The sequence below is a fragment of the Giraffa tippelskirchi genome, chromosome 7, assembly GCF_054371585.1.
Source record: "Giraffa tippelskirchi isolate mGirTip1 chromosome 7, T2T-mGirTip1v1.2.pri, whole genome shotgun sequence".
NCBI classification, from domain to species: domain Eukaryota; kingdom Metazoa; phylum Chordata; class Mammalia; order Artiodactyla; family Giraffidae; genus Giraffa; species Giraffa tippelskirchi.
Window position 1 is genome coordinate 71657107 of NC_137281.1, and position 26165 is coordinate 71683271.

At 36.8% G+C, this 26165-nt stretch overlaps 1 protein-coding gene across 9 annotated transcripts in view; it reads left to right on the forward strand.

Annotated features, from left to right (window-relative positions):
- AP3S1 (adaptor related protein complex 3 subunit sigma 1) overlaps nt 1-26165 on the forward strand; it is a 73077-nt gene that overhangs the window by 38187 nt on the left and 8725 nt on the right. For 5 of the 9 annotated variants that reach the window (XM_081513710.1, XM_081513711.1, XM_081513719.1 and 2 more), the window contains 2 exons: nt 8347-8418; nt 24868-24975. The exons of 1 other annotated variant lie outside the window; for it this stretch is intronic. In XM_081513710.1, the coding sequence (XP_081369836.1) occupies nt 8347-8418; nt 24868-24975 (180 nt within the window). The remainder of the gene's footprint in view (nt 1-8346; nt 8419-24867; nt 24976-26165) is intronic. 3 more of the 9 variants (XM_081513713.1, XM_081513717.1, XM_081513716.1) reach the window with 2 other exon arrangements.

Below are 26165 nucleotides of genomic sequence, written 5' to 3' on the forward strand. Positions count from 1 at the left end.
CACACCATCATGATTATCTGGGTCGTGAAGATGTTTTTTGCACAGTTCTGTGTATTCTTGCCACCTCTTCTTAATATCTTCTGTTCCTGTTAGGTCCATACCATTTCTGTCCTCTATCGAGCCCATCTTTGCATGAAATGCAAATTCTTTGTTCGTCGGGAGAAAAGGTGGCCTTTTTTTCTTCCTTGTGTGTGCTAGTTTAATGTGATATTGACTGCAATATAATCCAGTTTCAGAGTTGTAAGCTAGCCTTTTTGAAGTCCTTTCTGTTGTAGCATATCTTCATTGGAAGTGTTGAAATATTTACACAGAGTTAGAATAGCACTTCATTAAATATTAATGTTGGTTGTTTGAGTTATTTATAAGCAAAGTGTCCTCAATTAATTTAGTATGCCACGCTGATAATGGAGGCATAAAGGTTTACTTAATAATTCCAAATTTTGTAACAGTTTTCTGCTACATGATGGCACATGTTGCAGTTATTCAGTGTCAATCTTGTTCAATTATAGTTAGGAAGAAATGGAGAATAAACTGCTAAACTTTTCTCTCGATTTAGAAAGATATGTTTTGACCTTGGTGTTAGAATATGTATATAAACTAAAGTTCTTATATATATAGCATCTGTCAGTTCTGTTGTACTGACTGTTACACTGACTTTTGTGAAGTTATTTTACTTATTGCTATTAATGTTAATTTAATATGATAGTGAGCAAGTCATTTAATGCTTACAGACCTTGAGTTTTTTTCACTTGTAAAGTATGCCTATTTCAGTATATTACCTATAGACCTCATGAGTTGTTAGAAATATCAGTGAATTAAAACACACTGGTAGTGAGTAAAACCATTGAGGCCCTGCTTGTACTTTGGGAAAGTTATTCAACCTCTTTAACCCTGATTTTGCTTGTCTGCAAAATGGGGGTACTAATTCATAGAATAGGTGAAAGCATTAAAAAATATATAGTGTACGAGAAGCCTGTTGCTAAATGACTGACTTATTGCAGTCAATGTTTTTTAGCTGACATTATCATTAAAGCATATATTTATCAGGAAAGTTTATAAAGTATTATTTCATTAGTACACAAACTGAATTGGGTAAAGAAGTCTTCTTATTTTTCTTTTTCATTTTTACAAGAATTTGGGCTTCTTTTTATCCTATATGGTCTTAGATTATTTCTTAGGAGGAATTCTGCATTGTGATAGAGTTACCTGGTAGGGATAGGCATAATTGAAGAAACTTATAAGTCAAGAATACTCAACTGAAGATTCTCTGGTCTTTGCACTATCTCGTAGGAAGCTGTGTTGATGTAGATACTACTGCACATGAAATAGTGTGCCAACGGAGGGCTCACACCTTCCACCACATCATTGTTCTCTTATTACAAAGGTCAGCTTTATTGAAAGGATCCTCGTCCATGGGGTGGCATATACATTACTTAAGCTATGAGCTGTACATGTTGAGATGGCACCTGTTTCTAAGAATTATCTAGGAAACCTAACTGACCAGCTCTTGAGGACTGTGGAAAGTTGCAGCTTCCCTGTTGGGGGACTGAGAAGGATAAACCCCTGGTTCCAGAGAGAGATGAATTCTGGTGCAGTTCCTCCTGCTGGACAAAGAAGGAACTGTGGCACGATTTGTTTCTTTTCTGGGCATTCCACAGTGAAAGCCCAGGATCATTTTAGGAAAATTCTACTTGTTACACCAGACTTTGTTACCAGAGTATTAGAAATTTCTGTTTTTAATAAGACTTGTTTTTTATGTATGTAGGAAACCAAAAAATATTTCTGTAAACAATTTGAATTGACACTGTTAGGGTGATTCAGCATTCCTAAAATCCTTTTCCTATCTTATTTTCGTTGTTGAAAATTCTGATTTATAATAATTGAAGTAATGCACTTTTCAGTTATTTCCATTGCTGCTTCTTCATGATAAATCCAGGTATCCAATTTGATTATGCTCCCTATTCTATGGAGAAGGAAATGGCAACCCACTCCAGTACCCTTGCCTGGAAAATCCCTTGGACAAAGGAGCGTGATAGGCTACAGTCCATGGGGTTGCAAAGAGTTGGACATGACTGAGCGACTTCGCTTTCACTTTCACTTTCCCTATTCTAATTTATGTGTTTAATTCACCTCTCAGCAGTCCCCTTGGGAGGCATTATAGTGTCAAGTTGGTGTTTGGAGTTCGATGGTATGGGCATAAGTATTGGTTATGTCATCTAACAGTTTTGTAACTTTGAGTAAATTACTTAGTCTGTCCATCCCCAATTTTCTTGTCTGTAGATGCTAATATCCATACCTGCCTTGCCGGCATTATTATTAGAATTGGAACTAGTGTATATAAAGTAGTCAGCACAGGGCCTGGAATATAGCAGATACATTGTTATTACTTACTTTATAGTGGTGAAGAACTCAAGTATTTAAAGTCAGAATTTTAGAGCTAGAAGTTAAAATTTATTTTTTTTTCCCCTTCACAGTAGGATTGAGAGAGAAAAACTCAGCTTATGTTAGTACTTTTCTTTGAAATAATGTGATTTCTTTATTTGTCAGCATAGAATAGTAGATTTCAGGGAGGGATTGGATATACAGGAGAAGAGTACCTTTTCAACTGGTTTTTCAAAAATTTTTTTCTTTAAAATTAAAAGAAAACTTTCCATGTTGAAATAATTTTAGACTTAAAAGAGTGGTAAATATTAATACAATACAAAGAATTTTCGATTCCGTATCTTCATCCAGATTCCTCAAATTTAATGTCTTCCGTAACTTCAAGTAGATAATTAAAATCAGTAAATTTACATTTATAGAATACTGTTATCTGCAGAGTGTATTCAAAATTTGCCAGTTGTGCCATTAATGTAATTTTTCTTGTTAAGTGTACAGTTAAGGTCATGTATTGTGTTAGTTTTTCTGTCTTCTAAGTCTCCTTCACTCTGTAATAGTTCTTCACCTTTGTCTTCTATTCATTTCATGTCTTTTGTACCTTGATCCTTTGAAGAGTACTAGCCAGTTATTTCAGTGGCACCCCACTCCAGTACTCTTGCCTGGAAAATCCCATGGACAGAGGAGCCTGATGGGCTGCGGTCCGTGGGGTCACTGAGTCAGACATGACTGAGTGACTTCACTTTCATGCCTTGGAGAAGGAAATGGCAACCCACTCCAGTGTTCTTGCCTGGAGAATCCCAGGGACGGAGGAGCCTGGTGGGCTGCTGTCTATGGGGTCGCACAGAGTCGGACACGACTGAAGCGACTTAGCAGCAGCAGCAGCCACCAGTTATTTCATGGAATATTCCTCAGTTTGAATTTGATGTTTCTTAATGGTTAAATTTGGGTTATATATTTTTGAATATCACAAGTAATGTTATATCCTTCTCAAATGCATCATATCAGTATATGCATGATGTCATTTTGTCCCATTACTTGTGATAAAGTGCCTACCAGGTTTACCTACTTAAACTTTTCTTGCCCCTTTGTGCTTAGAAGTATCTTATGGAGAATAATTTTGCTAGTATATAAATAATATTTTTTCTAATCATAATTTGGTCATTAGTTTTTAGCGTCTTTTGATGATTCCTGCCTGAAAGAATTATTGTGGTGTTTGCCAAATGGTGATTTTTTTCATGATTTTTATATTTATTGGTTGATATTCTGTAAGGAAAAGCTAAGGTTTTTATTCATTTTATTTTGTTTTAAGTCAGTGCTCAAAATACCAATTGTAGGGACGTCCCCTGGTGGTCCAGTAGTTAAGAATTTGCCTTCCAGTGCAGGGGTTGCCGATTTGGTACCTGGTCAGGGAACTGAGAAGATCCTGTGTGCTACGAGATAGCTAGGCCCAGGTGCCACAACTAAGTCCTGACGCAGCCAAGTAAGTCAGTCAGTCAGTACGTATTTTAAAAAATACCAGTCGTGTCCAACTCTTTGCGACCCCATGGGCTGTAGCCCGCCAGACTCCTCTGTCCTTGGGATTCTCCAGGGCAAGAATACTGGAGTGGGCTGCCATTTCCTCCTCCAGCATGTCTTCCCAACCCAGGATCAAACCCACATTTTGTCTCCTCCATTTCCTGCATTGCAGGTGGATTCTTTACTACCCGTGTGCTATTATCACTGTTAGCCTTTTAAACTTTTTCATTTTTATTTTGAAAAATAAAAATTAATCACACAGTAAGAATCACTGAGTTCTCTAAGAATTCTTAAAGCATCATGATGACATGAATACAGAAAACAGTCCTTTCATCAACTCAGTTTTTTCATATTGAAGTCAAGAGTTTAATTTGTCTCAATTAACTGCTACATGCATTTAGCACAGTAAATGTCTCATTTTTACTGACAGAAAAAATATCTGTAATCATTGGCACATTAGTATCTAGGTCAGGTTTAGTGGAAATCCAGTCCAGAATCCAGTCATATGCTGACTCAAGCGCTATTTACGTACCTTAAACATCATACTTTATATAGTCTGGATCTTATGTGCAACTGTATTCATAGTTGTTCTTCAAGGGTAATTGGTCAGATTTTAAGTTCAGTCTGTCTTCCCTAGCTTTGTTGGTACATTTTTGTTGATTTTTTTGATTCTTTACTTGAGCTAAGCCAGTGTCTCTCTAGAACATCTTGCTGCTGACTAAACAAAATTATTATTTTTTTGATCTCTTGGCATATTTTTAAATTTATGCCCTCTATTCTTGGGTTTAAGGCATTTCTTGTCTTATAACATATCGGTTTAACACTCATGTATTTTATTTAATATTATAGATTAGAAACAGTAGGATTAGTTCCTCTTGAAATTTAGCAGAAGTCCGTAAGCCTAGAAATTCTTTATATTTTTACCTAGGTAGTCTAAAGGAGGGCCTGCCAAATCAGTGATATTGCTTAAGGAAATTTTTATGACATTTATTTTATCTAGTGTGCATTTTTATTTCTGTATCTGTATATCATATTTTAATCCTTGCTAACATATATTGAGTACTTTTTTTGGTGAAATACTGTTCTAAGCCCTTTATATTTATTCTTTTAATCATTAAAACAACTCTGTGGCATAGGCACCATTATTATGCCCAAATAAGGCTTGGAGTTAAATAACTTGCCCTAGTTTTCATTGTTAGAGGCTAAGCTGTAATTTTAGTAGCATACACGGCGGAGCCTGGTGGGCTGCCGTCTATGGGGTCGCACAGAGTCGGACACGACTGAAGTGACTTAGCAGCAGCAGCAAGTACTCTTAGGTACTAAGCTTGTGATAGATTCCTGTTACCCTTTGTGACCAGGCATTACTGTTGTTGTTCAGTCACCCAGTTGTCTCCGACTCTCTGCGACCCCATGAACTGCAGCATGCCAGGCCTCTCTGTCCCTCACCATCTTCCTAAATTTGCCCAAGTTCATGTCCACTGCATCAGTGATGCCATCCAGCCATCTCATCCTCTGACACCCTCTTCTCCTTCTGCCCTCAATCTTTCCCAAAATCAGGAACTTTTTCAATGAGTCAGCTGTTTGCATCAGATGACCAAAATACTGGAGCTTCAGCTTCAGTATCAGTCCTTCCAATGAATATTCAGGGTTGATTTCCCTTAAGATTGACTGGTTTGATCTCCTTGCTGTCCACGGGACTCTCAGGAGTCTTCTCCAGCACCATAGTTTGAAGGCATCGTTTCTTTGGCGCTCCGTCTTCTTTTTTTTTTTTTTTTTTTTTTATAAATTTATTTATTTTAGTTGGGGGCCAATCACTTCACAACATTGCAATAGTTTTTGCCATACATTGACATGAATCAGCCATGGGTTTACATGTGTTCCCCCTCCTGGACCCCCCACCCACCTCCCTCCCCATCCCATCCTTCTGGATCATCCCATTGCCCCGGCCCTGAGCCCTTGTCTCATGCATCGAACATGGAATGGTGTTCTGTTTCACATATGATAATATACATGTTTCAATGCTATTCTCCCAGAACGTCCCACCCTCACCTTCTCCCTCAGAGTCCATAAAATTGTTCCATGCATCTGTGTCTCTTATTCTGTCTCGCATATAGGGTTATCGTTACCATCTTTCAAATTCCATATATATGCATTAGTATACTGTATTGTTGCTTTTCTTTCTGGCTTACTTCACTCTGTATAATGGGCTCCAGTTTCATCCATCTCAGTAGAACCGATTCAAATGTATTTTTTTTAATGGCTGAGTAATACTCCATTGTGTATATGTACCACAGCTTCCTTATCCATTCGTCTGCTGATGGACATCTAGGTTGCTTCCATGTCCTGGCTATTGTAAACAGTGCTGCGATGAACATTGGGGTACACGCGTCTCTTTCAATTCTGGTTTCCTCGGTGTATATGCCCAGCAGTGGGATTGCTGGGTCATATGGCAGTTCTATTCCTCCGTCTTCTTTACCGTCCAGCTATTACAACTGTATGTGACCACTGGGAGAACCATGGCCTTGACTATACAGACCTTTGTCGGCAGAGTAATGTCTCTGCTTTCAGGACACTGTCTAGGTTTGTCATAGCTTTCCTTCCAAGAAGCAGACATCTTCTGATTTCATGGCTATAGTCAACGTCTGCTGTGATTTTAGAGCCCAAGAGATACAGACCCAGGCATATAAGTTTGTAATTAAAGAGAGAGGAGACCCAAGGAAGTTCTGTTGTTAGAAGGGCTCTGGTAAGGGAGACTCAGTTTATATGTGAATGTGGCATTTTTGTGAATATCTTTATGTTTATATTTATTTTTAGAAAGCTATATAAGTATTAAAATGAGGGAAAACCTAAAAAAATTATTCTTAGTAAATTAAAAAGTAATTTTTCTCCCACTAGCCTTTGAATTCCTAAGGCCAGAGATTAATGAGTAGCTACTTAGAAGATAACAGTTACCTTGAAATTGACTTTAAACTTTTATCATTAAAAATGAAACTCAAGAGGGTGCCATTTACCATGCCGCTTCTGGTTTTTTACTTTTTATCTTTCTCTTTGTGAAATACAATGCAGCGACAACTGTATTATTTTTTTGACTGTTCTAACTAGAATCCCCAAAGCCCATAATTTTTTTTAATTTCTTAATTTCAGTTTGCGGATTACTCGTTTTGTATTGACCTTGTCCATGTAACAGATTGGCAGTGTGCATCTGCCTTGGGGCTTTCGATTCTAATTATAAGTAATTCTTGCTAACTCGAAAGTTAAGGAAGAGTTTTTTGAAGCAGGTTTTTAAGTTTTCAACTAAACTTAGCGTTTGAATGCCTTAAATCTTAAAAATTCTTTTCCCAAGTTAAGAGCATGTAGTTATAATGGTATTTTGCTGCAAGTCACTTTTAAAAAAAGTATTTACATTTTTCATAGGTGGTATTACTCTGGTTTAAATATAGACAACCTTTTTTCTAAGTTAATAAGCAAATTCCAAAGTTTTGACAACCACATAATTTCCTTGCTTTTATGTCAGTGTTTATTAGCAGAATTAGAATTTTCTATTTTTGTTTTAACTTGTAATCATCATATATGTTAAACAACCAGATAAATAGTAGTTAGTGGCTTTGGTTAGTAGATGTGTTTTGGGCAGTGTTAGGCGCTTTATTAGGGGTCAGTCACATAGGCATGTGATACCTCTGTGACTGAACTACTTAAGCTTCAGAACCTGAGAGAAAAAAATGTGTTCATCGTAAATCACATTGTCAGCATAAACTGTCTGGTCACGCTGGTACAGTGTGGCCCAGGTTCTCAGGCATGCAGAAACACTCTTATCACACAGAACTTTACAAGGGCTCAGAGCTGGGTTCCCAGGAACTAGTCAGAGACTAGTCTGTAAGCAGGCCATTTTGGGGAATGGGTAGGGTTGAACAAGCCAGGCTTACTGGGTTAACCTTTTCCCATACAAGGTCATACAAGGAATTCTAGCCAGAGTCCAGGTCGGTCTGATTCTAAAAGCCAGTGCTCTTTCCATGAGTTTGAATTTTAGTGATCTTTTATCCTGCTTTGCTAATTAAAAACGGCTGGCTCTGTTAGATGTGGTTGAGACTTGGACCATGCCTTTCCAGCTTGACAGATGCTTATGACAGGTTTTCTTTTTTCCTCATATGAAGAAAGGGAGCCTGATTTGAGCATTTGTCAGTAGTTTTGTAAGTAATGGTGCTAACAATTTCTGGTTCTTAGTAATTTTCAGTGACGTTTATTTTGGTTATTACCATATTGAAAATTAGTTTAGAGGAGTAGTCTATAATTATTCCTTTTGTACTTAATACAGTTTTCAATTTAAAAGAGAGAAATGTGATAATGGAGTTAGACATTTTAGTTCTCAGTTACAGATTGTCTGCCTTGTAGGTAATAGATTTGAATGAACTTGTATAGTTCTCAAAAGCTTTTAACCTTTTTTCTTTTCTTTAGGTATTTGTGGAAACATTAGACAAGTGTTTTGAAAACGTCTGTGAACTGGATTTAATTTTCCATGTAGACAAGGTACAGCTTCTATGTTATCAAATTTTCTAAGCTTTTTATCTTAGAAAAATGTTAATTTGTATTTGTCAAAGTAAAAATAAATTTAGTGAATAATCACTATTTTTTATCCTTTATTCAGTTCATTAGTTGTGTTTACTATGAGCCAGGCACTGTGTTTAGTGAAGAAGATTCAGACCCCGACCTAGAGGAATTCACATCTAGAGGATGAGATGGGAATGGAGGAAATTACACTTAAACTGGATTTTTTTTTTTTTTTTTAGAAAAGGTTAAAGAGTTCGTAGATATTTCACAGACAGAAAAGGAGAGGATGACTCTACAGGCAGAGATATAAAATACATGCTTTTTGTGAGGGGAAGATTTGATATTGATCATGAAGCCTAATTTTAAAGTACCTTTATTCCCATGGATTTGGGACTTCATTCTGAACCAATTTAATTTCTTAAAACATGTTTTTTTGGCATTGTTGTTGCTTTGTTTGTTCATTTTTGGGGGGGACAAAACAAAATAATTTTCTGCTTTAAGGATGGTGGGTTGGAAGGTAGGAGAGTAAAGACAAGGAAATCAATTAGAAGTGTACTGTAGTAGTCCAGGAAGAAATGAACTAAGGCAGTAGAGTTGAGATGAAAGAAGGTAAAATTGATAGGACTTGATGGTCTATTGAAAGGAGATGAGAGCAAGGAATAATGACTGAATTCTTTAGCCTGAATGACTGAATTCTTTAGTGTTACTGGCTGTTGGGGATAGGGAATTTATGAGAGATTCTACTTTTACTATATATGGATTTTTTTCTCTGTTAAGTTGATAAAATGTAGCATTGTTTTGAATGGCTAAATCATTGAATAAAATTGTTGGGAAATAATATGAAAGTTTTAACAAAAATTGTGATTTTTAAAAGTCAACTTCATTGGAATGTAGTTTACATACATTAAAATTCAGCAGCTTTAAGCATACATTTTACTGAGTTTTGGCAAATGCATTTAGTTATGTACACTACCACAATCAACACATAACAAAAAGAATGCATTTTATTATTTGTGAACATCAGAAGAATACATTTACCATTAGCCAGTCCTTTAGGTCACATTTCTCATCTACTAAGTGATTTAATTTCATATATTGACTCATTTTGCACAAAGAACTTAACCTTGATATTTGTAAGAGAATTCTTTTCAGTTTTCTATTGCTTTTTTCTATGCTATTTGCACTTACAAAGACTCCTGTTATTTTTAGGCCTTAAGGTTTACAATATTCTAAAGTGTGTTTTGGTACATGGTTAAAATGTTTAAAATTCTGTTTTTTAAATGACTGCTCAAAGATCATTAGCTTATATGTTACATGTAGCAATTTTTTGAGAAAATTGAGGATTCTATTGTAAAATGTTGCAGTAACGGTAAAGCTGTTGCATTTGTAATAGAAAAATTTTCCTTAATAGAAAAATTAAACTACACATATATACCTTCCATACATGACATGCGGTGTTTTTATAACTTCTATTTTACATTAATATGCATTCATTTTAGAAAAATCAGAAAAAACAAATAAAAAAATAAATAGAAGCCATCTCAGTTTCAGAGACTGTCTAGTATTAAAAGATAAATTGAGGCACATTCAACATTTTAAGTTTATTTGCATAAAAATGGATTCAAATTGGTCAACACCAAACCAGAAGTGGTTATGAGCACTCCACTGATGCAAGCTAGGTGAAAGACGTTTATAGAGAAAAAGCAGAAGCAAAGCAAGGGAATTATCTGAAGAAAGTGAAAAAGTGAAAGTTACTTGAAAGTGAAAGTGAATGGCTGTTGCATGAAAGTGAAAGTTGCTCAGTCATGTCTGACTCTTTGCGACCCCATGGACTGTGTAGTCCATGGAATTCTCCAGGCCAGAATACTGGAGTGGGTACCCTTTCCCTTCTCCAGGGGGTCTTCCCAACCCAGGGATCGAACCCAGGTCTCCGCATTGCAGACGAATTCTTTACCAACTGAGCTATCAGGGAAGCTCTGGCTGTTGCTTAAGCAGTTGCATTATTTGGGAAAGCCAGGTTGGCTGTGTATGTTGGTTGTTCTTAGGTTTTGATTTCTTAACCTTGAGGCATTTCAGGCTTAGGTTTTACTTTGCTCATAATGTATTAGAACCACCCTGGTCTAATCACCTCCTTGTTTAATTGACACTAGTGTTAGCATTTTAGAGTATGTGTATTTCTAGATTTTTTGGTACAATTAAGTACACAAACAAATATGTCTTTATAGGATCATATATATAGTGTGCATAGCCTGTTCATAACACACAACCATGTATCACTGTTTTGGAACCTGCCAAAATTAGCTATGCCTCTTCTTTCTGGCCTCAAATCTTGTTTTTTCTTCAATGCAATGAGAAAAAAGTTTCAGTTTAACAGAAGTTACAGACCAGTCAAATAGACATTTCCTGTCCCTATTAGTTGTTGTTGATGTTCATCTGCTAAGTCATGTCCAACACTTTGTGGCCCCATGAACTATAGCCCTCCAGGCTCCTCTGTCCTCCACTGTCTCCCAAAGTTTGCCCAAACTTATGTCCATTGAATCGGTGATGCCATCCAACCATCTCATTATCTGCTGCCCCCTTCTCCTTTTGTTTACAGTCTTTCTCAGCATCGGGGTCTTTTTCTGTCCCTATACTCTCTATCTAAAACAATGCTAGTCTCCTTTTTACCCCTTCTGTGAAAGTAGGCTTGTTTTCAGCTTCCAAGCAGCCCTGGACCTTCCAGCAGTCAGGGATCTCCTAAATAACTTAGCTCATTTATTCTGAGGGGCAAATACAGTTTTCTGCACAACCCTCTGAGTGCTGTTAGACCACACTTGGATAAAGGAAAGAAGGAAGTTGTAAAGAATATCCATTCTGTTATCGTCGAGATGGATTAGTTTATGCTGCAGTAGCAAATACCAGAATGTTTCTAATTTATGCAGTATATTTATCATGTCCTACATGCTGTCTCTCTGGGATCCATGCTAACAAAGTTGATAGTATCTGGAAAATCATCAGTTTTTATGTTAGAGAGAAATGAGTTTTCATGGGTAAATTTATCTGCTTTTTTGCCAATGTTTTACCACTACAAACTTGGATCACTAACTTTCTAACCTCCAATACAATAATTTCCATGTGGCTTACTGCCCAACCCCTAAGCCATTGTCTTTTCCTTTATTGTGATTGTTGTTGAGCTTCTCATTACCAGCCTTTAAGTAACAGTTTCTTTATCAGTCACATAAGCTAATATTTGTAGTCACCCTGAAGAATGGAACAGTACCCCCAACCCAAAATTTACTTGGATGTAGAGACTGAAGATACCACATGTACACCAAGAAGATCTGATACGAGAAGGTTTATCAGTCACATAATAAGTGTTTGGGGGAGAATAAGAACAGTGACTATCTTGGGGTTTTATGTGGTTAGTGGGTTGGGACTGGAGTGAGGGTTTCCATATGTAGCTCGGGTCTTGCATAGTTTGAATTTCCTGGCAGTGCAAAGGAAGGAGCACATGGACTTTCTTATCAGTTCTCCCAGATGTGGGCAGGAGAGGAAGGGAGAACAGTGAGGGTTGCAAGCTGTCAGCAGGCAGACATCAAAAATAGAGTGAGACTCTTTTATTACAGTTCAGTTACGTTACAGTCATGAGATCTAAAATATGAGTAACTTGGTTTATTCTTACTTACGTAGCCATTGTGGGTTTACGGGGAAGGTCTGCTCATTCGCTCAGTTGTGTTACCTGCCCATTTCCTGCACACCCTGCTCTAATTGAGCAGCGCCAGGTTGTTGCTACTACTGCAACACACCATCAAATCCCAGGGCAAAGATGATAGAGCTGAAGGTTTATAAAGAGCTTGGTTTGGAGCATATATGACTTTGACATTGACAGCTATAATGTGCTCTATTTCTCCCTGCTTGTTCCCCTACACCCCCCACCCCCCAAAAAAAGATCAGAGTAAGGGAGATCTGGTTGGAGGCCTCAGTATCTTTCCTACTCTTTGGGCCAGGAGAATGAAGAATTAAGAGTGGAGGTGGTTTCCTCTAGCCCACTCCCTCTTAAGGAGTTTGATAGCCAGTCCTTAAGCCACAGGACATAGGGTGAGAGTCTTCTTTTCCTTCCACCAATGGAAGAAATTAACCTTTAAGAGATCTTAGCAACCACGCCTAAGTACCAATGAGTAAACAGAGAAAAAAAAATACAGAAATACTATATTATAAAAAAATAGAAAATTAACATGTGATACAATATTATTAACTAAAATACAGATGTTGCTCAAATTTCACAAAATCTTACACTGATGTCCATTGCTTGTTTTCTTAAAAAAAAAAGCCATCTCAACAAGAGAAATGAAAAATAGGCTGAACAATCAGTACATATGCTCCATGAGAAAGCATATGTAACTACTAGAGTTAATGCAATTTCTGAAAAAGGAAAAAAGTGTCAAAATTAAAATTTTCAGTGGATAAATTTAAACAGACACATCTGAGTTAATAGAAAGGTAGAACATGTTGTCCATATTGTAGCATAAAAAGACAAGAAAGACTGAAAATGTTTTTTGTGGTTAATGCTATTTGTTCGTGGTTAAAAGTTATATGTGGTTAATATTAACTGCATACTTATAGAACCAATTATTTCCTCAGCAAAGACTTTCTTCAGGTTCATGACATTATCAGGTGAAAGTTTTGATTTATATAGCACTTTGATATGTCAGCTATCCTCCTGAAGAATAACTACACAAAAATTTAATGTATTTTTAGATTTAATGAAGTTCTAATAAATATATTTTGAGAGACAACAAGATTGAAAATGGAAAGATAGTTTACAGGTCAAGTAAAATGGAACAAGAAATGTCTAATATAGAGGAGAGAAAGACTGAGGCATATTCAACAATTTTAAAAATGTATTAATTATTATTAGTATATTATAATATATTAAAGTTTGTTGTATGCTTTCCCTTTCCATTTTATCTTGAAAATTTTATCAAAATTTTGATGGACTAGCAAAATATACTCTTAATTCCTTTCAAAATCATTTTCAAAATTGTCATACTTTAGACCTTTCTTTCATGATGTAATATCAAAGAAGAGAGAAGTTTATGTGGAGATTGTGCTCTTGAGCAGCAGAACCTGCTCAATTGCATCAGTCTCAATGTTAACCACATACCTATTGAACCAGTTACTTCCTTAGCAAACAAGCAAATACTTTCTTCAGGTTAATGACATTACCAAGTGAAAGCTTTGATTTGTATAACGCTTTGACATGTCAGTTAACCTGTTGGAGAATAATTATACAAAAATTTAACACTTTTAGATTTAATGAAGTTCTGATAAGTATGTTTTGAGAAGATATATTTCTGAAGGTAAGCTCTTTTTTTAATGTTGGTGTGACTCCAGGAAAACCCAAAGACATCCATTTTCTTACTTAAAATTTTTCATTATAGCTTTTCTTTTATTTATAAATACCTGTGGAGCTAAAGCATGATAAGAAAATACCATATTTCATTGATTCTAAAATGCTGATTTTCTTTCACATTTTTAACATTTTTGATATCAGTTCAGTTCAGTCACTCAGTTGTGTCCGACTCTTTGCAGCCCCATGGACTGCAGCATGCCAGGCTTCCCTGTCCATCACCAACTCCCAGAGCTTGCTCAAATTCATGTCCATTGAGTCCATGATGCCATCCAACCATCTCATCCTCTGCCATCCACTTCTCCTCCTGCCTTCAGTCTTCACAGGATCAGAGTCTTTTCTAATAAGTCAGTTCTTTCCATCAGGTGGCCAAAGCATTGGAGCTTCAATTTCAGCATCAGTCCTTCCAATGAATATTCAGGACTGATTTCCTTTAGGATTGACTGGTTTGATCTCCTTTCTGTCTAAGGGATGCTCAGGAGTCTTCTCCAACACCACAGTTCAAGAGCATCAATTCTTCGACAATCAGCTATCTTTGTGGTCCAACTCTCACACCCATGTATGACTACTGGAAAAACCATAGCTTTGACTAGATGGACCTTTGTCGGTTAGGTAATGTCTGTGCTTTTTAGTATGCTGTATAGGTTGGTCATAGCTTTTCTTCCAAGGAGCAAGTGTCTTTTAATTTAGATCAATACACATTTACAATTTTCTAGCTTGTCATAATTTAAGTGGCAGCATTTTTCCTTTTCAGTGGTTCATAAAGTAATGATGTTTTTAGTGATCAAATGTAAAGCTAGTGGAGGTGATGGGATTCCAGTTGAGCTATTCCAAATCCTAAAAGAAGATGTTGTGAAAGTGCTGCTCTCAATATGCCAGCAAATCTGGAAAACTCAACAGTGGCCACAGGACTGGAAAAGGTCAGTTTTCATTCCAATCCCAAAGAAAGGCAATGCCAAAAAATGTTCAAACTACTGCACAGTTGCACTCATCTCACACACTAGCAAAGTAATGCTCAAAATTCTCCAAGCCAGGATCAACAGTACATGAACCGTGAACTTCCAGATGTTCAAGCTGGATTTAAAAAGGCAGAGGAACCAGAGATCAAATTGCCAACATCTGCTGGATCATCAAAAAAAACAATAGAGTTCCAGAAAAACATCTATTTTTGCTTTATTGACTATGCCAAAGCCTTTGACTGTGTGGATCACAACAAACTGTGGAAAATTCTGAAAGAGATAGGAATACCAGACCACCTGACCTGTCTCCTGAGAAATCTGTATGCAGGTCAGGAAGCAACAGTTAGAACTGGACATGGAACAACAGACTGATTCCAAATCAGGAAAGGAATACGTCAAGGCTGTACATTGTCACCCTGCTTATTTAACTTAAATGCAGAGTACATCATGTGAAATGCTGGGATGGATGAAGCACAAGCTAGAATCAAGATTGCTTGGAGAAATATCAATAACCTCAGCTATGCAGATGACACCACCCTGATGGCAGAAAGTGAAGAAGAGCTAAAGAGCCTCTCAATAAAAGTGAAAGAAGAGAGTGAAAAAGTTTGCTTAAAGCTCAACATTCAGAAAACTAAGATCATGGCATCCGGTCCCATCACTTCATGGCAAGTAGATGGGGAAACAGTGGAAACAATGTCAGACTTTATTTTTTGGGGCTCCAAAATCACTGCAGATGGTGGCTGCAGCCATGAAATTAAAAGACATTTGCTCCTTGGCAGAAAAGCTATGACCAACCTAGACAGCATATTAAAAAGCAGAAACATTACTTTACCAACAAAGATCCATCTAGTCAAAGCTATGGTTTTTCCAGTAGTCATGTATGAACGTGAGAGTTGGACTCTAAAGGAAGCTAAGTGCGGAAGAATTGATGCTTTGAACTGTGGTGTTGGAGAAGACTCTTGAGAGTCTCTTGGACTGCAAGGAGATCAAACCAATCAATCCTAAAGGAAATCAGTCCTGAATATTCATTGGAAGGACTGATGCTGAAACCGAAATTCCAACACTTTGGCCAGCTGATGCGAAGAACTGAATCATTGGAAAAGACCCTGATGCTGGGAAAGGTTGAAGGCAGGAGAAGGAGACAACAGAAGATGAGATGGTTGAATTGTATCACCAACTGATAGACATGAGTTTGAGTAGGCTCTGGGAATTGATGATGGACAGGGAAGCCTGGCGTGCTGCAGTCCGTGGGGTCACAAAGAATCGGACATGACTGAGCAACTGCACTGAACTGAGCTGTGCTTACATTTGAAGAAATACCAAAATGTGAAGTGAGATTTATTTAGACCACTTAGAATTATAAATATATGTTTTAATACATGACTTTAGGTACATTGTTTAAATTTGTATTAACAAATATATGTATTAGCATTTTATTATCAAATTAGTAAGCATATGACACACATAAGTACATAGATGGAAATGTTCTAGCATATCTTAAATAATATGTCATTTCATCATAATTGGCTATTCTGTCTTAATAAAAAAATCATATCTTAACAGTACTATAGCTTTTAGAGTAGACTTTAACTCTGTTTTGCCTCCTCTTCACCCCTTTTCAAAACTCCTGCTCCTTTTGCAAGTGGAGAAGAGGAAGGTGTTCTTTGCAAAACACATTTTACAGAATATTTATTGAGTACTTCACAATTTGCAGGTTATGTGAAAACTATTTCCTTACCCCAGTCCTCAAGTAGTTCACACTTGTTTTAGGAAGATGTGTGATATCTGTTTGCCTGTGTCTTTTTCTCACAGACACACAGACAGACATTAACATTACAGTGTTATTCACATGTTTTATTATTTTAAAATTAAAATAATAATACTTACCTTCCTTTAGAAACAAGTCAGATAATACTAAAGGCTATATAATTAAACATGAAAGTTCTTCTTACCTCATCCCCCTCCTTATACCAACTCACCCCTACCACACAGTGCTGCCAGAAGTAGTTTCTCTTAGTAGTATGGCTTGGTAGGCTTCTGGACTTTGTATGTATTTTCAAGGATATGCATAGTTCTCTTGGTTCAGTGAATGATTAAGTATGTTTTTATTTCACATAATGTTCTATGCCTTGCTTTTGTCTTCATCTCTCTTTAGATCCTTCCATATCAATATATATGTATCAGCTTCATTCTTAAGTGAAATATTGTATATGCCGTGTTTTGCTTTACTACCCCTGTAGTAAGATATTAGTGTAGTCAAATTAAAAGACGTTTGGTGCCAAGGACCTCAATTCTAGCATAAATTACAGCAAAGTAGCTTTTATGTTTTGAAAGCAAGTGACAGTCCTAGAAAGGACTCTATGTGATTTGACCTCCTTCCATTTCTTTGTTTTTAGATGCTTGTTTCTACCTGGTTGACTTGTAACTGTTAAAAAGTGAAATGTGTTTGATTTAATCTTCATTTACTCTCCAATGATTATATAGGCTTTACTCAACCAAGATGCTACTGTTTGTAGCACTACATATAAATATCTAATAAATACGGTTTACTGATGGGGTAAACTGTTAAGTATAAAAAGAATGCCATTTTTTTTTAACTTTTTTAATTTTAAAATAATTGAGATAAATGATTTTGAAGGAAAAAAAAGTGTTGTCATGTTGTCATCTAATACTTATTAGAGGCCAACAATGGACATTATAATGCTGTATAAATAATAATAATATAGAGACCACTTAAGCTTATATGTTACAGTAGTTTCAAGCAGAAGTCTCATGTTCTTCATTGACCCATAAAAAGAATTATTGTTCAACAATGTAAAAGGTGGCATGCTTGTCTGCTCTTATCACTCACAAATGTTCAGCACCTTTGAGTTACCTCTTAAATTACTTAAATATATACATGGTTGTTGCCTTTAATATTGTTCCTCTGAACTCTTTTTGGAAGCTTTTTTTTTTCTTTAGCAATATATGCCTGTGTTAAAAGTTTTCAAAACGAATGAATATAAACTATAGAAGAAAGTAAGTCTCCTTTCTTCCCCAGTCCTCCAGTCCCATTCCTTAGGTAACTACTATCTATTAAAAAATATTTGTAACACATTGTACACCTATGGAAATGGCTAAGGTCCAGAATATCGATAACATCAAATTCTGGTAAGGATGTGGAGCAACAGGAATTCTCATTCATTTCTGGTGGGAATACAAAATGGTAGTCACCACGGAAGACAGTTTGGCAATTTCTTTTTTAAAAAGTAAGCATACTATTATCATACAGTCCAGCAACCGTGCTCCTTGGTGTTTGCCCAAAAGAGTTGAAAACTTGCATCCATACACTAGCATGCACATCGGTGATTATAGCAGCTCTTTTCACAGTTGCCAAAACTTAAAAGTAACCAAGATGTCCTTCAGTGGGTAAATGGAAAAACAAGCTGTGTTATATTCAATCAGTGGAATTTTATTCAGTGCTAAAAACAAATTATCAAACTATGAAAAGACATTGGTGAACCTTAAAATACATATTGCTAAATATAGGAAACCAATCAGAGAAGGCTATGTACTGCATGATTCCAACGGTATGGCATTCTGGAAAAGGCAAAGCTATGCAAATACTGAAAAGGTTAGTGGTTGTCAGGGTTGGGGAAGGAGGGGAATGGATGAATACATGGACCATAGAGGATATTTCGGGTACTCTCTGTGATACAGCAGTGATGGCTGTGTATCATAGAATGTAGAACAGCAGAAGAGAACTCTGAGAGCGACTATGACTTTGGGTGATTTTGTCTCACTGTAGGTTCGTTAGTTTTAACAAATTTGCCACTCTCAGTAGGTAATGTCTGTCAGAGGCCTGGGCTGTATGTGTGGGATAGTCTCTGTTCAGTTCAGTTCAGTTCAGTCGCTCAGTCATGTCCGACTCTTTGCGACCCCATGAATCGCAGCTCGCCAGGCCTCCCTGTCCATCACCAACTCCTGGAGTCCACCCAAACCCATGTCCATCGAGTCAGTGATGCCATCCAACCATCTCATCCTCTGTCGTCCCCTTCTCCTCCTGCCCCCAATCCTTCCCAGCGTTAGGGTCTTTTCCAATGAGTCAACTCTTCGCATGAGGTGGCCAAAATATTGGAGTTTCAGCTTCAACATCAGTCCTTCCAGTGAACACCCAGGACTGATCTCCTTGCAGTCCAAGGGACTCTCAAGAGCCTTCTCCAACACCACAGTTCAAAAGCATCAATTCTTCGGCTGTCAGCTTTCTTCACCATCCAACTCTCACATCCATACATGACCACTGGAAAAACCATAGCTTTGACTAGACGGACCTTTGTTGGCAAAGTAATGTCTCTGCTTTTAAATATGCTGTCTAGGTTGGCCATAACTTTCCTTCCAAGGAGTAAGCGTCTTTTAATTTCATGGCTGCAAGCACCATCAGCAGTGATTTTGGAGCCGAAAAAAATAAAGTCTGACACTGTTTCCCCATCTATTTCCCATGAAGTGATGGGATCTGATGCCATGATCTTAGTTTTCTGAATGTTGAGCTTTAAGTTAACTTTTTCACTCTCCTCTTTCACTTTCATCAAGAGGCTCTTAGCTCTTCTTCGCTTTCTGCCATAAGGGTGGTGTCATTTGCATATCTGAGATTATTGATATTTCTCCCGGCAATCTGTACCTTCCTCTTAATTTTGTTGTGAACCTAAAACAGCTCTTAAAAGATAAAGTCTAATTTTTAAAATTATTTATGTGCCTTTCCAGAATTTTTCTGGGTATATCCAAGTGTGTATGTGTGTAATTTTTTTAGTATACCTCAATGGGACTATATTATAGATATTGTTCTGTCCCACTCATTTGTTCATTTAATAACTTACCTATATTCCTGAAGAATCTGTATATTTCTCTCATTTTTAGGTGTGTGATAATTAATATGGTAGAGTCACCATTTTAATTTTATATTTTTGTTTGCTCTTACCAACAGTTTCATTGATCGTTTTTGTACATGTATCTGGTTCCAGTAACTTTTATTACTTTATTAACTAACAGGCTTGTTTTCTCTTGCCTGTAACTTTCAATTCAATCTTTATTTTGTTGTAGAACTATGAGAATAATGTGTACAATGTAATCTCATTTGTGTATATTAGGTATGCACACTCATATAACAAGCATGTGTGTCAGTTTTCTGGAAGGATATATAAGATACAATTAACTGTGATTATCTTTGGTTAGAGGGACCTAATAACAGAAGCAGAGGGTGGTAGAGACTATTTTTATATATGTTTCTGTTTTTCTTATATGGTGATTTTAAAAAAACGAAATTTAAAAGTTATGGTCTATGTCCAGAAGAAGCTGTGTGGTTGGGTAGATAGGGCATTTTTTTTTTTAAAGCAAAAATACTTTGTTAATGTGTTATTTGCCACTTTTTAAACACTTAAAAAAAATTCATAAAAGAGAGTGAAAACTTATTGAAGTTTTAGATGAATATCAAAGCAGTTTAGTAGATGAGTTGTATTATAAGCATATTGTTACCCTTTTATTTCCATAAAAATCTGTTTTTAGTAGAATTTATTAAACAAAATACTGAAATATGTCATCCATATGAGTTAGGGCTAAGCTGAAAGCAGAGCTTGTCCTCTTTCTCTTGTCAAGTCTGCCAAAATTCTTCTCAATTCTTGGAACATGACTTTTTCTGTCACTGGACAGGTTTACCTTCTAAATTCCCTCTCCTTAGGGGCCATAGCTTACTTTGGACACCTGGTGTGCTCAGTCCAAGAGTCAGAGTTGGGCACGACTTAGCAACTGAACAACAGCAACCTGGATAGTATTGGAGTAGCCTCCCGGTTGATAGGCTTCTCATTCCCAAACTGTTTATCTCCTTGGATTTCTACATAACTTACAGTACCATGTCACTGAGAATACAGTCTTTAGGCATTTATTATCTTTATAATGACTGAGATTATGTTTAGGAATTTAGCTCCTATTTTCTGTCTCTTTAGGATCTAAATTTGCTTTCATAAGAATTTTTTTACCTTTGAGGACAAATTTGTATACATTCTTAGAATTTGTTGCTTACAACTCACACTGGTAGGCTGCTCATATTTTGATACCTCTAACCTTGGCAGACGTTTCAGTATTACTGAAATCTACAGTTCTACCAATCTAGTGCTTGTGTCCTGAGATGTTTCGAAAGGCAATAGAACAATGTGTGTAGAGATGAACCCACAAGAAAGCCTGAGCAAAATGGGGCTGGTGAATTTGCTACACATCTATCAGTGTTAGAAGTCATGCTATCTCATGAGAATTTGTTTTACATAGAAGAGAGGAATTTCTACTGCTAAAACAGAAGTTTTAAGGAATCTCTTTCCCCTCAGTTCAGTTGCTAAATCCGGTCTGATTCTTTGCAACCCCATGGACTGCAGCATGCCAGGCTTCCCTGTCCATTACCAACTCCCGGAGCCTACTCAAACTCATATCCATCGCGTTGGTGATGCCATCCAACCCCCTCATTCTCTGTCGTCCCCATCTCCTCCTGCCTTCAATCTTTCCCATCATCAGGGTTTTTTTCCAGTTCTTAGCATCAGGTGGCCAAAGTGTTGGAGTTTCAGTTTCAGCATCAGTCCTTCCAATGAATATTCAGGAACTGATTTCCTTTAGGATGGACTGGTTTGATCTCCTTTCAGTCCAAGGGACCCCCAAGAGCCTTCTCCAACACCACAGTTCAAAAGCATCAATTCTTTGGCGCTCAGCTTTCTTTAGAGTCCAACTGTCACATCTATCCATGACTACTGAAAAAACCATAGCTTTGACTAGACAGACTTTTGTTGGTAGAATAATGTCTCTGCTTTTTAATATGCTGTCTAGGTTGGTCATAGCTTTTATTCCAAGGAGCAAACGTCTTTTAATTTCATGGCTGCACTCACTATCTGCAGTGATTTTGGAGCCCAAGAAAATAAAAGTCTGTCACTGTTTCCATTTTTTTCCCATCTATTTTCCATAAAGTGATGGAACCAGATGCCATGATCTTCATTTTTTGAATGTTGAGTTTTAAGCCAGCTTTTTCATTCTTCTCTTTCACTTTCATTAAGAAGCTCTTTAGTTCCTCTTCACTTTCTGCCGTAAGGGTGGTGTCATCTGCATATCTGAGGTTATTGATATTTTTCCCTGCCATGACTTTTCTTTCTGAACACTTTTTACACATACAGTACCTTTTAGCTATTATAAGGTAATTTTATCACCTAGTTACCTTCTTGACCTTTAATTGGATTTTCATAGATTAAGACTAAAAAGTAATTTGCTATACTTATTATGAATAAATTATTTCATTTATTATTGTTAACAGAAGAAAACAAAGTATTGGACTTGGATCACTCAGATTTAGGTTTGAGTCATTAATTTGCTACATATTAGCTTATGTATCTTGAGTAAGCTGGTTTATTCTCTCAGTGTAACAGGTTAATGTGAGAATTAAATCAGATACTGTAAGTCCAGCAGCATCAAAACAGAGTTTTAATAAATGGTATCTAGTAACAGAAAGGATAGTAGTCGAAGTGATGATATTTAGTACTATTTTTTAAAGCTTCTGTAGCTTCTGGTTTCATTTTGTTTGTTAAGGAAGAATAATTTCTAGAATTTTTCAGAATTCGAGTGTGAAGTGTCCAACTTTCCAAAATGAAACATTAGTAAATAATGACAAGATATTTTAAAAATCATGAATATATTTGCATATATTCATGAAATCCTAAAAGAATGAAAATTGAATAGCTTAATTCTATATTTAACTTTTTAAAAGTTTTTGTTTAAAAAAAAAAACCTGTAAGGTACTGTGCTACAGTTCCTTTCATGAATTTGTTTAATCCTTATGATAATTCTGTGAGATACCTATACTATTTCTACCTCTGTTTTACAGATAACGTAACAGAGAGGTCAAGTAACTACTGAAGGGTGTACAACTAATACGTGATAGAGTCAGTATTTACACCTATCTAATTTCACAGTCTCCATTCTTAATGCTGCCACATTATTTTTAAAAAATGTATATTATAGCACAGTATACTGCTCTTTGACACCCACTTCAGCTTTGAATTGGTGATTTTTGATTCAGTAAATTCCTTATGATAAAATACCTGGGTTATAGTTTTTCTCCCCAATGCAAAATGATATTTTTGTCATTGCAATCTTTTTGATCATGAAAAATCTGAGTAATTAGATATGTAGAGAGAGCTTTGGGGTAAAAGTATTATTGAAAGTGAAAGTCACTCAGTCATGTCCAACTCTTTGTGACCCCATGGACTGTATATTCTCCTAGCCAGAATACTGAAGTGGGTAGCCTTTTGCTTCTCGAGGGGATCTTCCCAACCCAGAGATCAAACCCAGGTGTCCTGCATTGTAGCAGGATTCTTTACCAGCTAAGCTACAAGGGAAGCCCAGGAATACTGGAGTGGGTAGCCTATCCCTTCTCCAGCGGATCTTCCCGACCCAGGAATTGAACCAGGGTCTCCTGCATTGCAGGTGGATTCTTTATCACCTGAGCTATCAGAGAAGCCCAAAAGTATTATTAAAGTACCTGTAATATAAAGAACGGAGAAGGCAATGGCACCCCACTCCAGTACTCTTGCCTGGAAAATCCCATGGATGGAGGAGCCGGGTGGGCTACAGTCCATGGGGTCGCTAAGAGTCGGACACGACTGAGCGACTTCACTTTCACTTTTCCCTTTCATGCACTGGAGAAGGAAATGGCAACCCACTCCAGTATTCTTGCCTGGAGAATCCCAGGGACAGCGGAGCCTGATGGGCTGCCGTCTATGGGGTCGCACAGAGTCGGACACGACTGAAGCGACTTAGCAATATAAAGAAAGCACCACTTCCTATAATATAACGAAAGAGCCATTTCCCAGGTGGCGCTATGCTATGCTATGCTAGAAAGTAAAGTAAGTGAAGTCGCTCAGTCATGTCAGACTCTTTGTGACCCCATGGACTATATAACCTACCAGGCTCCTCCATTCGTGGGCTTTTCCAGGCAAGAGTACTGGAGTGGGTTGCCATTTCCTTCTCCAGGGGATCTTCCTGACCCAGGGATTGAACCCCAGTCTTCTGCATTGCAAGCAGACTCTTTCCCATCTGAGCCACCAAGAACTCAAAAAGGACATGTTGCCTCCCCATCGGGGAATCAAATCCCAGTCTCCCACATGACAAGCAGGAATACTCAGCACTACACTAACAAGGATGCTAAGTCATTTCAGTCTTGTCCGACTCTGTGCAACCCTATGGACTGTAGCACGCCAGGCTCCTCTGTCCATGGGATTCTCCAGGCAAGGATACTGGAGTGGGTTACCATGCCCTTCTCCAGAGGAATCTTCCCAATCTAGGAATCAAACCTGCAACACCTGTATCTCCTGCACTGACAGACAGGTTCTTTACCACTAGCACCAAAGAATCTGCCTACCAATGCAGGAGACAGGAGAAACAGTAGTTTGATACCCGAGTCTGGAAGATCCCCTGGAGTAGGAAATGCCACCCCACTCCATTATTCTTGCCTGGAAAATTCCATGGACAGAGGAGCTTGGTGGGCTACAGTCCATGGGATTGCAAAGAGTCAGTCATGACTGAGCAAATGAGCACAATATGAAAAAAAAAAATTACTTCATTTTTAAATCTAGAGCTAGTAGTAAGGCCACATAGCCTTATTAAGTACCTTGAGCATAAAACAACTTAATAATTATTGATGAAGAATCTGGTATAAAAGGCCTAATAGATCATTTTTTTTTAGCTTTAAGTTTGATACTATAATCATGGTAGCTAATGTTTATAGATTATTAATTTTTTGGGTGCTTCCATGGTGGTTGACCTCACTTAATCGTCCCAGTAGTCTAGGAAGGAGATATTATTATTATCCCTGTTTTACAGCTCATTAAACTAAGATTTAAAGAGGTTTGTATAATTACCTAAGGCTTCACAGCAGTGACATAAGTGTATTATGAACTCTCACTCCAAATTATTTTTATTTTATAGCTCATAAAACAGACACAGCAGTATTTGAAAGAAAAATTACTAGAATCATGAAACATAATTTTCTTTATGGATGTGTATTATCTTTTCCTTTAGGTTCACAATATTCTTGCAGAAATGGTGATGGGGGGAATGGTATTGGAGACCAACATGAATGAGATTGTTACACAAATTGATGCACAAAATAAACTGGAGAAATCTGAGGTAAGAATGGAAGGTGCTCTAGTTAATGAAGGTAGTAAGCATGATCATAAATTATGCATGATTTGTAGCTTTCACTGTTTGTCCTTCAGTATCACCCTTTAGCACAGCTGGTAGGCTTACTCAGTTTTAAAAATAAATAGAATATACACATTTTAGTATGTTAAATGTTCTGTGACCACTATCCACCAAATAGTTTTGTGTATACTTTTAGCCACAGTCACAACTGTTATGAGTAATAAATAAAATTCCCAATTCTTATTGCTTAAAAAAGAAGTTATTTACTTGAATAGTGGAATCAGTATTTGTTATGTTCTTAGTCATTAATTATCCAAGAAATCTTAGAAATGGTTTTCAAAGATATATGAATTTAATGTTTTATAAAACTATTTCTGAAAAAGGAAAGGAGAGAAAATGGAATTCTCACAAGAAAGTAATATTAATAATAGGTGCTTAGTAGGCCTGAGTGCACATTGAAAAAAAAGAAATTCAGCACTCTAATCTTCTATTTCTGGATCCTTGTCAAAGGTCACTGACACGTTAGCTAAATCATATATATTTCATACAGTGACCCATGTATTCATGGCTTTTGTTGTATTCTAGAAGAGCAAGATTTGGTGATATACAGCTAACTTCGTGCTGTTAGGTTGAGTGAATGAGGACTAACCAGCACTTTAGCCTTGTGTAAAACTCTACTTTATAATTGCATGCTTCTTCCCTCAATAACAAGGCTGAATATCAATAACAAAGCTGAATTTATCAATAACAAGGCTGAATATAACAGGTGCTGAAGCTGAACCACTCAAGTGGGCATTATTTTAGTGGTTTCTTAACTGCTGTAGAAGAAATTTAGAAAGATGAATGGTCTTGATACCTCATTTAGCACTATACATATTTGAGGATACCCTTACCTTTGATATTTATAGTCATAACTCAGAGTAGAAAACTAATTTTATTTATAATTATTAGTACAGGTGTTTGGATTATCTAAAGTAAATATTACTATAAAAGCAGAGAGATATTAAAAATATGCTAGAATTGATTTACAGCAGGTGAGTTGTGAAGAATTTTTATCTTGTTGGCTCTTTAAAGGATTAGCTTAACAAAATGCTATGCTCATTATAATTAAATGAAATACAGGATGGTGGATAAATCTGAAATCTGAGGGTTAGAAACAGTTGAAGTTTTGTATA